Source organism: Myotis brandtii, unplaced genomic scaffold (genome assembly GCF_000412655.1).
Source record: "Myotis brandtii unplaced genomic scaffold, ASM41265v1 scaffold458, whole genome shotgun sequence".
Taxonomy (NCBI): Eukaryota; Metazoa; Chordata; class Mammalia; order Chiroptera; family Vespertilionidae; genus Myotis; species Myotis brandtii.
In genome coordinates, this window is record NW_005367516.1 from 219,715 (window position 1) to 235,118 (window position 15,404).

Consider the following 15,404-nt stretch of genomic DNA (forward strand, 5'->3'; position numbering starts at 1 on the left):
GTGCATGGGCTGACGCTCAACCCACTGAGTGACACCTGCCAGGCTGGTTTCTTATCTTTTCCACATCGCGCCTCTCCAGTATCTCCACACGTTATAATAAAAATAGAGCTGTGTTTATTGAGGGCCTGCTTGGTGCTGGGCCTTTAAAGCACTATGGTTAGTGCTTTCCTTTCATCCCCTCAGTTCTCTCAGTAAGTCTATTGGTCGTGGTATCTCCATTTTACAAATGAGCACGTGAGATTTTGGGAGGTTAAGTAACTTCTCCAGGATCCAGTTTGAAGACGAGCTAGCTCTTCTACCCACATCTGTCCTCCCTAAGCCTAGGTACTGTCCACAATCACATCACAAATACTTACTGGGCACCTGTGGTTCTCTATCAGCTAGAAAAATTAAATGTTGACATAAGATAGAAATCATCATTCTCATGGAGCTCATTTTCTGCTAAATGCCAGACTATTACTTATGTTCAACACTCATTTCTTAACTCTTAAGTACCTGAAGATAAGGATTATAAATAAATACATAAGAAATTTATAAAGAAGTTATTTACTTAAATGCATTTGTAATTCATGTTGCTTAAAAAGCAGGAATCTTAGCCCTAGCTGGTTTGGCTCAGTGGATAGAGCAACGGCCTGCAGACTGAAGGGTCCCAGGTTTGATTCTGGTCAAAGGCACATGCCCACAGGTTGAGGGCTCAATCCCCAGTGGAGGATGTGCAGGAGGTGGCTGATCAATGGTTCTCTCTCATCACTTGAGGACAGGAGTCTTTTTTCTTTTAATATATTTTTTTAATTGATTTCAGAGAGGAAGGGAGAGGGAGAGAGAGATAGAAACATCAATGATGAGAGAGAATCATTGATCGGCTGCTTCCTGCACACCCACTACTGGGAATCGAGCCCGCAAACTAGGCATGTGCCCTTGATGGGAATTGAACCTGGGACCCTTCAGTCCGCAGGCCGGCGCTCTATCCACTGAGCCAAACCAGCCAGGGCCGACTTTGTTACCTCTGGTAGCACTTGCCTGTGCAGGCAGGAGACACAGTTGCAATCTCCCGATTTGCATAGTGCCGCCCCCTAGTGTGTTATCTTTCTCTTTGATTGCTGAGAGGCCTCCATTTCCCTTCTTCCAGGTTGTGGGCAGAATCCGGTTCGACAAGCCAGTGTGGGAGCAGGGATCCCCTACTCTGTTCCAGCATGGAGCTGCCAAATGATCTGTGGGTCAGGCCTCAAGGCCGTGTGCCTTGCAGCCCAGTCGATTCGGATAGGGGACTCCAGCATTGTGGTTGCAGGAGGCATGGAAAATATGAGCAAGGTAAGGCCCCGGGGAAATGGCTGTCAGACCTCTCGCCAGTAAACGCCTGTCCACGCCACGGCAGGGTAAATCGCTGCATTATCAGAGCTGGAACCAAGCAGTAAACAAATAAACAAAAAATGGATTCAACCTTGATCCCAACCTGAAAGTTAATTACTTTTCAAATTAGATGGGAAATTGGGGTTGAAGTAAAAGCTTGTCAACCAGTGTGATTACAATAGAATGGTTTTCCTAAAATATTAATGAAACAATATTTTCTGAATTAAACCTATAACATTAGTCGGTAGATATCCTTGGTCTTCAATTTCTTTCTCATTACGAGGAAAAGTCAGTGTTGCCACTTCCCTTCCTGCATGTGACAAAGAGGAACCCAGGGGCCAAGTTTTGTTCACCTTTGGGAGCTATAGAACATAGAGAGAGGACGGCTGAGCGGTGCCCTTCTCTAAGAAGTTTGCCAGGTGGGATTTGTTTCACCAAGTTCCATCCCTCCAACTGGCAGTGAAAAAGGAAAAAGTATATCCCCTGCTTCCGACAGGCAGGTCAGTGGGTGATCTGAGGAGCCCCTGGGCCAGGGGTGGGGAACCGTTTTTTCCACCAACGGCCATGTGGGTATTTACAACATCATTTGAGGGCCATACAAAATTGTCAACTTAAAAACTAGCTTGCTAGGCCCTAGCTGGTTTTGCTCAGTGGATAGAGCATCGGCTTGCAGACTTAAGGGTCCCAGGTTCGATTACAGTCAATGGCACGTACCTTGGTTGTGGGCTCCATCCCCCTGCATGAGGTATCCAATCAGTGTGTCTCTCTCAGATCTCTGTTTCTCTATCTCTTCCCCTTCCTTCTACTCTCTTCCATTCTCTAAAAAATCCATGGAAAAAATGTCCTCAGGTGAGGATTAACAAACTAACAAAAATTAGCCTGCTATATTTGGTCAAACATTTAATTGTTACACTCTCTAAAAAATCCATGGAAAAAATATCCTCAGGTGAGGATTAACAAGCAAAAATTAGCCTGCTATATTTGGTCAAACATTTAATTAACTCACCTCTAATGCTTGGCAGGGCCAGACCAAATGATTTTGGGGGCCTTATATGGTCTGTTCAGCATAGCCATTGCTGAGGCCCAGGGGAAGGCAGGCCTAAGGCAGCAAATAGGATTAGAGTGGTTATGATGGGACCCTACTAATATCTGTGTAGTCATATACGAGGTGCTTTTATACAGGCAGTCACAGCAGCCCTTAGGGGGTAGATGGTGTCATTGTTAATTTACAGGTAAGTAAATTGAGGCCCAGAGCCAGGATTCAAATATAGATCTTCTGACTCCCATGCTCTTCTCTTCTAGTACAGCTGCTATTGAGTTGGTGAGAGTTAAGAGGGTGCCCCTCCCAGAAATCCTCCCCTTCAGTTAATTAGGAAACCTAGTTATTATCACTGCAGGCATTATGCCTCCCATCAGAATAAGTAACACATTGTTCGCATCAGTTAAACTCTTGGATGAGGTCTTCATTTAACAGAGAGCTAGTTGCATCTGGAAAGAATGAATGAGGTTCTTAAGGAAATAGGACACAGAAGAGAGAGGTTTGATGGAAATGGAAATGGGTAGGTAGGAAAGTAACAGGCTCCCAGGAGTAGGCAGAGTGGGCTCTGGATCCGGGGTAAGGAGAGTAGGCTGGAATTGGGGAGTGGGTCACAAGGGGACTAGATGAGGACTTAGAGATTATGGAATAGTTAAGAGTGGTATCCTAGGCAGAGGACTAGTTATAACCAAGCCTAAATTCATTGGTATTTCTTTTTTTCAGGCTCCTCACCTGGTTCACTTGAGGACAGGAGTCAAGATTGGGGAAACACCACTGACTGACAGTATTCTCCATGATGGACTTACAGATGCATTTCACAACTACCACATGGGCATTACAGGTAAGGCGGGGGTGGCGGAGAACGTTCACTGTAGAAAGGTTAAGCATGTAATGAGTGACTCCACAGGGGCTTTCCTCATGAGACCATATGTCGTAAGTGGGCCACTTAAGTCCAGATCAGGGACATTTGACAAAAGAACTGGCCCCTGCTCTTCCAAAATATCAAGGTTAAGAAACACAGATAGTCTGAAGAACTCTACCAAATAAAAAGAATCTGAAGAAATTGACAGAGAAATGCAGTGCATGATCCTGGACTGAACAAATAAATTAGCTACAAGGAACATCACTGGGCCCTGCCGGTGTGGCTCAGTTGGTTGGGCATTCCATGCACCAAAAGGTTAATGGTTTGATTCCTGGTTAGGACACATGCCTTGGTTGGGGGCTCGATTCTGAGTAGGGGGCACGCAGGAGGTAGCTAATCCATGTTTCGTTTTCACATTGATGTTTCTCCCTCTCCCTTCCTCTAAAAATCAATAAAAATGTATTTTTAAAAAAAAGACATAATTGGGACAAGTGAAACGTGAATATAGACCAAAAATTACATAATAGTATTGTATTGATGATATATTTCCTAATTTTGAAAGCTGTGGTTATATAAGAAAATGGCCTTGTTTGTGGGGAAATATACATTGAAATGAAAATTTAGGGATAAAGGAGCAGGATATCTAGAACTTTCAAATGGTTCAGAAAGAGAATGATAAAGCAATTGGGGCAAAATAGACAATTGGGAAATCTGCATAAAGGAAATTTCTGAAAGTTTAACATTATTTAATGGAAAAGAGAGAAGGAAGGAAGCAAAGAAAGAAAATGGCTTCTTAGGTCCCTGCAAGATTTTCATATTCATTGCCAGTGGGAGGCAAGATTGCCAATAGAGCACTGTCCCTTAGCCTGCCAGCGAGCCTGCTGGTGTTGGGCTCTCAGTGCTTATTTAAATGTGAAAAACTTGAGCTACCAAAAACCAGTTCCTGTAAATGTTTATATTTTGCTTTGTCTGTTTTTTTCACAGCTGAAAATGTAGCCAAAAAATGGCAAGTGAATAGAGAAGATCAGGACAAGTTGGCAGTTCTGTCCCAGAACAGGACGGAGAGCGCACAGAAAGCTGGCCACTTTGACAAAGAGATTGTACCAGTGTTTGTGCCTTCTAGAAAAGGTGGGTTCAGGCCTGGCTGGCGTCAACCTATGAACCAGGAGGTCACAGTTCAATTCCTGGTCAGGTCACATGCCCGGGTTGCTAGCTCAGTCCCCAGTGTGGGGCATGCAGGAGGCAGCCAGTCAATGATTCATCATTGATGTTTCTGTCTCTCTCTCCTTGTCCATTCCTCTCTGAAATCAGTAAAAATATTTAAAAAAGAAAAGGTGGGTACATAAATCATAATGATTTAAACATCAACATAGCTCTTTATGAAAGGTATCCCCTGGAAGCCTCTGAATAAGGTTTGGGGTGTGGGGCAATGTTTATGGGGCGAGGAAACATGGGAAGCTGGGCCAGCATCCAGACAGTTGGTCCCAGTGTCCACACTGCTAGGTGGGTGGGGCCAGTTTCAGGAGAAACTAGAGCACTGACAGGTTGTGAGGCCACAGCTGGCCTGTTACAGGCTCATCTCAGAGGTGAACATCCATTACTTCCTCTTCTGTGTGTGGCTCCTATTTCTTGGGTGGATCTTTATGGGTCCCTTTGCTTTTACCTAATACTAGAGGCCCGGTACACGGATTTGTGCACGGGTGGGGCCCCTTGGCCTTGTTTGCGATCGAGGCTTATCGGGGGGCCAGCCAGCCGTGGGGAGGGACCCTGGGAGGTTGGCCTGCTGACCAGCGGGAAGTGGGGTGTAGGAGGTTGGCCAGGGGGTTGGGAGTGGGAGGTCAGGGGGAGGGGCGTGGGAGGTTGGCTGTGGGAGCGCACTGACCACCAGGGTTGAGCGTTTTCCCCCTGGTGGTCAGTGCGTGTCATAGCGAGTGTCGAACAGTTGTCCTGGCCGTTTGGTTGTAGTGGTCGCTTAGGCTTTATATATATAGATGGAGTGCTTGAGTCAAATTCTCTTAGCAATGAACTGACATCCCTTATGTCCAGCTCTAGTGAGGTTGGCTTTCACACTCCAGGATCCAGTCCTCTGTAAGCAGCCAAGTCCTGTGTCTGACCATAGCCGTCTTGCACAGAATACTCTGCCTTCCTCAGGCATGGAAAACACTCAGAATGCCTCATGACCATAGTGTTCATAAAATGTCCTAACATACAAACAATAAATGTTACTAGTGTGCATACTTTTCTCTTACTGGAATGAAAGTTCTTTTTAAATAAACCTCATCTTCAAATACGAATCTTCATGAATCAGGTCTGAGGAGCCCACCATTCGGAGTGTGCTGACTGCCATCTCTGACCTGACCTCAGGATTTATTTTCCTTTTCAGGTCTTATTGAAGTTAAAACAGATGAGTTTCCTCGCCATGGGAGCAACATAGAAGCCATGTCTAAACTAAAGCCTTACTTCCTTACGGATGGGACAGGAACAGTGACTGCAGCTAATGCTTCAGGTTAGGGTAAAAATTTTTTACTTGATTTTAGAGAGAGGAAGCAGGAAGACAAGTTGTTCCACTTATTGATGCATTCACTGGTTGCTTCTTATATGTGCCCTGACCAGGGATCAAACCCCAAACCTTGATGTATTGGGATGATGCTCTAACCCAGTGGTTGCCAACCTTTCGGACCTCACAGATCACCAGTGATCCATGGACCACTGGTTGGCGACCACTGCTCTAACCAACTGAGCTATCCGGCCAGGGCCAGGTTAGATTTTCTGAAGGACAGTTGGGGAATCCCATCTTCTGGTAATTCTACCACATTAATACCTTTTTTCTCTTATTTCATTATCTTTATACACGTTATTCTAAAACCTTGTTTTAGCAGCTTTAGGGGAAAATGTAGTTCTGTATAGTATTTGGTCATTAGTTTTTCCATACTTGATTAGAAGCTTAATCTATATGTACTGAATGAATGGATTTGCTTTACCAATATCCTAACTAAATGCACAAATGAAAAAGCAAATTAGGGAACCCGTTTATCTAGTATCATTGTACTTTTCCAAAACCAGAATCTGTTGTCAGTGTTCTCCCGTGAAGTTGGGGCTATTTCTTCCATTTTTTTTCATTAACCTCCCCTCCCCCACTGTTTTAATCATTCCACTTTCCCATTGGAATGTTTTGTATGTCTTATTGCCTAATTTACCATTTCAAATTACACAGTGAAGTCTGAAATATGGCAAATGGCTTTTGCCAAGATGTGTTAATAGAGAAAGTAAACAGATACACAACTGTGTAAGTTAATAAGCATTATTTTAGAAATCAAGACAGTTGTGTTTTGCAGGAATAAATGATGGTGCTGCTGCTGTGGTCCTTATGAAGAAGTCGGAGGCTGAGAACCGTGGGCTGACACCTTTAGCAGAGATAGTTTCCTGGTCACAAGCAGGAGTGGAGCCTTCCATTATGGGAATAGGACCAATTCCAGCAATAAAGCAAGCTGTGAGTTTACTTCTGAACGTCACCACCTGTCCTTTGCTGTTACTTTCTCTAAAGACTAGACCAATAACCTGCAACTGCATATTAAGGTCTGCCTTCTTAACTTGCCCAGATCCTTTCCACTCCAAAATGCCAAGATCAAGCTTTGTTTTCATGTTTATTCCTATCAGGTTTCATTTGTTGTTTCCCTTTTATGAAAGTCTTCCAATTAGCCTTAAGTGAGCCCATTCATCCCCTTTCCTATTTTCCCTACACAAAGGGCAGCCCAGAACATTTGGATCAAGGGGAGCGGATGCTATGTCACCTCTCCTACATCTGACAGATGTTACTGGTTCAAAATTTTAGTTTAGAATTTCCAAGGGCTGTTTTATCCTGAAGTCACTAGGCTGATGTAGCAGCCCCAAATGGCATTTTCTGAGATCCTTCAGTATCGTATATATTCTTTTTAATGTACAATGAAGAATGGTGCCACCCGAGTGTTTAGACCTCTCCCATTAATCTTTCCTTTAGGTTGCAAAAGCAGGCTGGTCACTGGAGGATGTGGACGTATTTGAAATCAATGAAGCCTTTGCAGCCCTCTCAGTTGCAATAACTAAGGAACTTGGATTGAACCCAGAGAAGGTAAACTTGAGTAAGCAGCCCTTCCTGAGAGCTTGCAAAACAGCAAAACACACATAGCATAGTTAGATCAAGTCCCAGGTATTGGCCATATGGTAGTAATTGGTGGGGCTGCAGGTTCATTTACCCTGTTGCTTCCAAAGGCAAAAACCCTAGACTGCATTGGTTTACTTCAAACATAACAGGGCTCCAAAAAAATTTTAAGTGAAGGACTAGGGAAGATAGGATAGATATCATATGGGTATAAATCAGAGGGTAGCTTACTGGTATAACATTAAGAGGAAAAAGGTATTAGTTTAGGATTTTAGCCCTCTATCTACAGAATGACAAGTCCTTTCTCCCTTTAGGTCAACATTCAAGGAGGGGCTATAGCCCTGGGCCACCCTCTTGGGGCATCCGGCTGTCGGATTCTCGTTACCCTGTTACACACAATGGAGCGAAAGGGTGGGCGTCGTGGTGTTGCTGCCCTATGCATTGGGGGTGGGATGGGGATAGCAATGTGTGTTCAGAGAGGGTGAACCTGCTTCATTAAACTTGAACCTCATTTCTTTCTACTAATAAGGCACTAATATGTGAAATCAGGACCAATGTGAGGGTGGGAGCCATCTTCCACTTCACAAGAACCCAGGGCTTGATGGGTGTACTTTTAATGTATAATATGCAAGGTACAACTGCATCTTACAGTGTTATAAATAAAAGAAACCAGATCAGTCATCAAGGGCTCCTGAGTGAACAGCATCTTCATAACCTCCATGCTTATCATCTTTGCTTTCTGGATGCAATTTAATAAGATCATCAATTCGAAGAATGGTAATTGCAGCTTCTGTTGCAAACTTCAAACTTTTAACTTTAACTACAGTTGGTTCAAACACCCCTGCTTGTTTGTTGTCTCGAGGTTTACCATTAACCAGATCAAGACCAATCCTGCAAGTTAGGGGGGAAAAAATCTATTAACAAAAATTAGCACAAAAAAGTTGCAGAAAGGCACTACATGGTAGTAAAGCTGTAAACACCATTACTGTATCATAAAGAGGTTGCTTAAAGATGGTTATGTATTGCCCCAAAAGAATATCCTGCATTCCTCTAGTGCAGCGGTTCTCAACCTATGGGTCGCAACCCTTTGGGGGTTGAACGACCCTTTCACAGGGGTTGCCTAAGACCATCGGAAAACACATATATAATTACATATTGTATTTGTGATTAAAAACTATGCTTTAATTATGTTCAATTTATAACAACGAAAATAAATCCTGCATATCAGATATTTACATTACGATTCATAACAGTAGCAAAATTACAGTTATGAAGGAGCAACAAAAATAATTTTATGGTTGGGGGTCATCACAACATGAGGAACTGTATTAAAGGGTCGCGGCATTAGGAAGGTTGAGAACCACTGCTCTAGTGGATCATCCTGTAAAGTGAGTACCCAGAGAGGCCAGGAGGGGTTAGTACAACCCAAGACACATCAATGCTAATGAAACCACCAGAGAACATGACGAATACATCTGATATACAGATGACAATGAAAAAGACAGGGAAATTGTATACTTACCATTTTAGATTCTTGCGTTCTGGGTTAACTTGAGCCTCATTATGAAAAGCTCTTAACTTTGCAACCAGATCAGTGGAGTCTTGGGCAGCATTAACTGCAAGTGTGTTAGGAATAACAAGAAGAGATCGTGCAAATTCTGCAATAGCAAGCTGTTCCCGAGATCCCTAGAAGACAGACAATGAGGTAGCATCAAAAAAGGAAGAATATCAAAAGACGCATTGACAGCTAGGGTTTCAGTTTCATGAGGGGGATTAACAAAACGCTTGAGACAATCTCCCGAGCGCTGCTTGGAAAGAAAGCGGGTCACTAGAGGTTCTTACCATGCTGGTTGCGTAGTTTTCGAGGTATATGGAAAGGGCTGCTTCCACAGCACCCCCACCCGGGACCACAGATTTTGACTCCAAAACTCTCTTCACCACACAAATAGCATCATGTAAAGAGCGCTCCATCTCATCACACATGTAGTCATTTGCCCCACGTAAGATAATTGATGCAGACGTGCGAGCCTTAGTGCTATTGAAAAAAGGAAGTGAAATTCTTAAAGCAACACTCTTATAAAAGAAATCTGTATAGACATTTATTTTAAGCACTTTGATGATCAAATCCCGCTTCCATAAGGACGTTCGTTTGTCTAGACCATGCATGCAGAAGAGATGAAATGGTTACTCCATCTCAATTGGCAATGGTCTAATGTTATTTTATCCCATGCGTATAACTGCTCATACCATTGAAAAGACTATAGCAGCAAATAAATGGGAAGGGGTCTGTTTTACTCATTAATAAAACCTATGTAGTTTTGTAATTTAGAAAGTAGCTCTTACTTTTTGACCAGGATCAGTTCATCATCACAAATTCTCTCCTGTACCACCTCTTCTGCTTGCCCCAGCATTGCTGCCTCAAAGGTTTCCTCGCCTTCCAAATTGGCCAGGCTTGACACAACAATTGCTATTAAGGTAATTACAAAGATCTGTAAACATTTTTATACCATCTTAGATTCAGGAACATTTATAAAAAAGCGATGCATAAATACAAGTTTACGGTTTACAGTTAGGCACCAGACATGGAACTGTCATTTTGAGGTTAAGAAATTCAGCAAACTAAAAAACTTTTTCAATTACATGAAAAATGGCCCTATAGATACATCTGTAGTACCAATCATTACAGGGAGGAGTAAAAGGAAAAGAGGATTGTTTTCTGAAGCTGCTTAATACTGACACCCCCATGTAAAGAGACATGGTCACGTACAGGAACATGAAACGTCACACCTGAGAGCTGGCAGAAGACATACCTCCAGAAGCTTTAGCAATGCGCTTAAGGTCCTTTTTTAAAACTCTTCTGACTGCCATTGCGCCAGCCTCCACAAAATACTTCAGACACATGTCGTCAATGCCACCAGTGGTGAGAATAACGTTGGCTCCAGTTGCCAGGATCTTCTGGATTCGTTCCTTGCTGATATCTGATTCTCTACAGATAAAGTATTTGCGTAGTAAGCCAAAGTTACCTTCTGTGTTTTTCATATAACAAAGCTTTAAGTTCCATAAGTATTTTTCACAAAATAATTGCAGATTAAGTTTTTTTTTACTCTTTCCCTTTTATGACCAGAATTTAAATCAGTCCAATTCACATGAAAGTTTCAGGCATTAAAAATCCCACTTAGCCAAAACCGGTTTGGCTCAGTGGATGGAGCGTTGGCCTGCGGACTGGGGGGTCCTGGGTTCGATTCCAGTCAAGGGCATGTGCCTGGGTTGCGGGCACATCCCCAGTGGGAGATGTGCAGGAGGCGGCTGATCGATGTTTCTCTCTCATCGATGTTTCTAACTGTCTCTCTCCCTTCCTCTCTGTAAAAAATCAATAAAATATATTTTAAAAAAAAAAAATCCCACTTAGCAACCCCAATTTGCATATCTAACCAAGAACTGTGATTAGGAAGTGTCCCTGCCTTCAATGATCTGGCAGCCTGTCAACCACAGTTTGTGGCCAGTGCTACCACAAGTACAATACGGAGACCACCAGCACATGGAAGACAGTAATCCATCCTGGCAGATGGGACAAGAAGGTCTGAAGTCAAGAGGGTTCCAGAGCTGAAACTGCAGGTAGGACCAGAACATGAAGAAGCCTGTAGGGGTGTTAAAGAGTCTGGACTGCTTCATCTTTTAAAATTAGGAATAGCATCATCAAATCTGTTTTCAAAAGGACCCCCTGATATCAACGTGGAAACCGTACTGGCAAGGTGAAGGACTGAGGCAAGAAGATAATCACTGGAGATACAGATGAGCAGAGGAGTGAGTCAAGTCTATAGCAGGGGTCCTCAAACTACGGCCTGCAGGCCACATGCAAATACAAATATTGTATTTGTTCCCGTTTTGTTTTTTTACTTCAAAATAAGATATGTGCAGTGTGCATAGGAATTTATTCATAGTTATTTTTTCAACTATAGTCCGGCCCTCCAACGGTCTGAGGGACAGTGAACTGGCCCCCTGTTTAAAAAGTTTGAGGACCCCTGGTCTATAGCTTAGCTAACGGAGGGTCAGCCTCCGACCCCTGGAGTAAGAGACATACTAGCAGGTTGCAGGCAAGATGAGAAGGCAGAGCTGATTTCAACAGCATGCGTTTGAAGTCGCTGTGTCATTCAGGTGATGCTTCCAGGAAGCAGACATGCATGGAAATCAAGCTCTGGGAGTCACTATATAGGTAAATGAAGCCATTTCACCTACCATTCAAGGAATAGTAGATAAGAGAATTCAAAGAATTCTTAAAGTAAAACGAATTGAATATTAACCTCAAAACAAACCTCTTTGTATATACTGAACAAAGACTGCATGCCAGAAACTACTAAACATGGGAGGCTACAAAGCCAAGGAAATCATTCAGTCTCTACCTTCAGAACTACAATCAAAGTCATACAAACACAGAAACTGTGCTAAGCCCCAGGAAGACAGGCATAGAAAGGCACAGTAGAGTGTAATTTAGATTGAGGGGTCAAGAGAAGCTTCTTTGAGAGACTGACCACTTAAAGAGCAAGTAAAAAAAACAGTCCTAGCTGGTCTGGCTCAGTGGATAGAGCGTCGGCCTACAGACTGAAAGGTTCGATTCCGGCCAAGGGCACATGACCAGGTTGTGAGCTTGATTCCCCACTAGGGGGCGTGCAGGAGGCAGGTGATCAATGATTCATCCTTAATGTTTCTCTCTCCCTCCCTTCTCCAAAATCAATAAAACTATATTTAAAATAATTAAAACAAGTAGGCAGAGAGTATGTTACAGGCAGAGGGAGAAGCATTCTAGTCTGTGGAGAATGTTTGTGAATCCTAGTCCCTGTTGTGGCTAGACTACAATGTAAGGAATATGGAAGGTATTAAAAAGGCTCTGGGCCCTAACCGGTTTGGCTCAATGGATAGAGCGTCGGCCTGCGGACTCAAGGGTCCCAGGTTCGATTCCAGTCAAGGGCATGTACCTTGGTTGCGGGCATATCCCCAGTAGGGGGTGTGCAGGAGGCAGCTGATGGATGTTTCTCTCTCATTGATGTTTTTAACTCTCTATCCCTCTCCCTTCCTCTCTGTAAAAAAATAAAATAGATTTTTAAAAAAAGGACTCTGGTCTTAGAAGTAATGACATGGACTTGGCTGCCATGTGGAAGGAGCCTGGGAGGGAAGGAATGAGAAATAAAGTGGCCTCCAGATGACCAGTGTGGGTGCTTCTGTAATAGTCTGAGCAAGAGAATGCAAATGGAAAATAGATGAATGTGAGATTTAATTTGAAGATAGAAATCAAGTGGTCTTAGTGAAAAAGTATGTTACTAGGTTAAAAAAAAAAGAGTTAAAGATACTTTCTAGCTTTCTGCCCGAGTAGAGGGCTTCCCATCATCAAAGTAATCAAGAGTAGATTGGGATATATCATCACAAGTTGTTTTAAGAAATATTCAACCAGACAAACACATGTGTGTTTGGTGCTCAGAGAACTAGATGTGAGAGTCTCCACATAATAACTGAGGTCACGGAATGAGGAGTTATCCTGGAGAGAGCAGGGGGCGGTAGCTGGCCAGGCACAGGAATACGGATGAGGCGGTAGCACAGAGCCACTCCACCCTCCAACCGTCTCAAGAAAGCAGTAGTCAAAGGCTCGATCAAGGTCAAGTGAAGATTGAACATGTCTAGTGAGTGTCAGTCACCAGTGAGCTTAGCAAGATGGAGATCGGAGAACAAAGCTGTAAAAGGAATGAGAAATGAAGTGCCAGAAAACAGTTTTTGTGTAAATCACTCTTGAGATGTCCGGCTGTAAAGAGTGGGAACGGAGAGGGGGAAACTAGAGCAAACTGTGTGAGCTACAAGTGAAATCTAGAAAGGAATGAACAGTAGAGTTTGTAGTTGAAGATGCAGATGGGAAAGAACTATAAATGAAGCAACCCTCTAAGGCAGAATGCAACAGAATCTACAACATTTATTGTAGAGGGAGGGACTGGCCTTTGACGGAAGGACAGTTATGCCAGGAAGGAGGAAAGAGATGTTACGCAGTTACTTTGAACATCTGCCAGCATACCTCTGTCTAATCTGGTCCAGGTTCTCAGGGTCTGTAATTAGCACCTGCACACCAAGCTTCATTTTTGTTTTCTGCAGGCTGAAGTCAAGGCAAGCAATTTTTGCATTAACTATTCTCTTGGGCATGCCTATAATTGAACATAATATTAAAATATTAAGTCCTTTCACAGTAACTAATAACAGTACATTTTATACACCCAACCATAAAGCATGAGATTAACGTCATACGTAAACACTAATTTCAATTTGTTTAACATTACATATTTTTATGGCATTAAACACACGTACTTTCTTCTAACTTGCATTTTTCCTAAGTTACGTGCTTAAGTTACTAAAGAGAAACTGACAATGTGACGTACATTCCTTAAAGAGCAGTAAGTGCACAGCTTGGATAGTCCACCTGAAGATGAACAGGAAGCAGCCACAGAAAGCTCATCTTAACCTCGTCCTCTCGTTAGTGACCACATCCCGCGCCTTACCCTGAGACCCCACCACACAGTTGAGGGCATAGCCATTGATGAGCACACTCTCCATCTGACTCCTCCCATGGGCTTTCAGAATATTAATGGAATTGACTGGATAGCGAGGCTGGCCTCTTGCATCTGTGTATTTAATAGCAAGCACGGCATCCACCACCATACTAGCGAAGAAATCACCATCTCTAAGGCGATAGTTAAGGGGAACAAGAGACTTGGAATGGAGAACAGGGAAACATGAAAATCAAGGGAAATTCAAAGGCACTTACTTCCCTTTTGCAATCTCATCAAGAAAACAAGGATTACTTATCACTACCTGCAGTTCATATTACTTTTACTCCTTACATTACCTCCCCCCTAAAGAAGCAGGGAAGGAAACAGGCAATTTCAAAACGGCATCACCTGGCATGAAAACTAACACAAGTTCTTTCTTTTAAAAAAAGCCCAAACTTTATTGGACCACCAGAAGGATACATTCCAATGATTTTGGAGGACATTGATGTTTTAGCAGCATTAGTGAGGCAATCTCTTCCAAGTTCATCTGTGTTAATAATTAGATTTTCACTGATATAACGCACTGCTTCCCTGTTTAAAGCATGGGGGAGAAAACAATTACAAATTAATTCACTATTCAAACTTTTGTTTTACCATAGTGTCAAAATGTCATAGGCACCAATTTTCTGTTCAGCCATTTCATATAGGAGGAGGACACAAATAAATCCTCCCTCTTCAGATCATGGCAATTTTAATCTATCCCATAAGCATAGCCACTAAAATCTATTAGGAGAAAATGTGGTAGTCAAATGGGAAGAAAAGATACTGGCCCTACTTCAAATATCACTTAAATGCTAAAATGTAACTTTTAAAAAATAAGATGTAGTTATTAATGAAAACATTCAAACACAGTTTGCAATTATTACATCAAATAATATAAAATTTTCTCTGAATACAGACAATCTTACTTGCAAGCAAGTCGATAGCCACTAATAACAGACGTGGGATGAATTTTCTGTTTGACTAGTTCATCCGCGTTTTTTAGAAGTTCTGCTGCGATAATAACCTGTTGAGAAAACATTCGTGGCTGTAATATTAGTCTAGCACTCTACATGCAATGCATATGTAAAAGCAGCAAAATTATCAGGTATTAACCAGAATTGTGATGGCAGTAAAATGAGTAACTGATCAGAAACCTGAAAAAAAGATAACTCTACCCAGTGTTTCATATTCAAATGGCCAAACCCAAGAAAAAGCCAGAAAAATGTTCTGGCTAATACACTAGTTCTGTAGTACAATAGTCAAAGACTACCCATCCATTACTTTTAAAATATATATTTTATTGATTTTTTTAAAAAATATATTTTATTGATTTTTTACAGAGAGGAAGGGAGAGAGATAGAGAGTCAGAAACATCGATGAGAGAGAAACATTGATCAGCCGCCTCCTGCACATCTCCTACTGGGGATGTGCCCGCAACCCAGGTACATGCCC

The 15,404-nt window shown here is 42.5% G+C and overlaps 2 protein-coding genes across 2 annotated transcripts in view; one reads left to right on the plus strand and one right to left on the minus strand.

Moving 5' to 3' along the window:
- ACAT2 (acetyl-CoA acetyltransferase 2) overlaps positions 1 to 8,068 on the plus strand; it is a 17,178-nt gene extending 9,110 nt beyond the window's left edge. The window contains exons 3-9 of the mRNA XM_005875306.2: positions 1,130 to 1,311; positions 3,110 to 3,227; positions 4,233 to 4,376; positions 5,632 to 5,754; positions 6,584 to 6,738; positions 7,246 to 7,356; positions 7,701 to 8,068. Coding sequence (XP_005875368.1) covers positions 1,130 to 1,311; positions 3,110 to 3,227; positions 4,233 to 4,376; positions 5,632 to 5,754; positions 6,584 to 6,738; positions 7,246 to 7,356; positions 7,701 to 7,871 — 1,004 coding nt within the window. The 3' untranslated portion in view covers positions 7,872 to 8,068. The remainder of the gene's footprint in view (positions 1 to 1,129; positions 1,312 to 3,109; positions 3,228 to 4,232; positions 4,377 to 5,631; positions 5,755 to 6,583; positions 6,739 to 7,245; positions 7,357 to 7,700) is intronic.
- TCP1 (t-complex 1) overlaps positions 7,984 to 15,404 on the minus strand; it is a 10,278-nt gene continuing 2,857 nt past the window's right edge. The window contains exons 4-12 of the mRNA XM_005875297.2: positions 14,879 to 14,976; positions 14,391 to 14,501; positions 13,920 to 14,101; positions 13,442 to 13,568; positions 10,197 to 10,372; positions 9,730 to 9,853; positions 9,229 to 9,421; positions 8,909 to 9,072; positions 7,984 to 8,277 (exon numbers count right to left, since the gene is read on the minus strand). Coding sequence (XP_005875359.1) covers positions 8,061 to 8,277; positions 8,909 to 9,072; positions 9,229 to 9,421; positions 9,730 to 9,853; positions 10,197 to 10,372; positions 13,442 to 13,568; positions 13,920 to 14,101; positions 14,391 to 14,501; positions 14,879 to 14,976 — 1,392 coding nt within the window. The 3' untranslated portion in view covers positions 7,984 to 8,060. The remainder of the gene's footprint in view (positions 8,278 to 8,908; positions 9,073 to 9,228; positions 9,422 to 9,729; positions 9,854 to 10,196; positions 10,373 to 13,441; positions 13,569 to 13,919; positions 14,102 to 14,390; positions 14,502 to 14,878; positions 14,977 to 15,404) is intronic.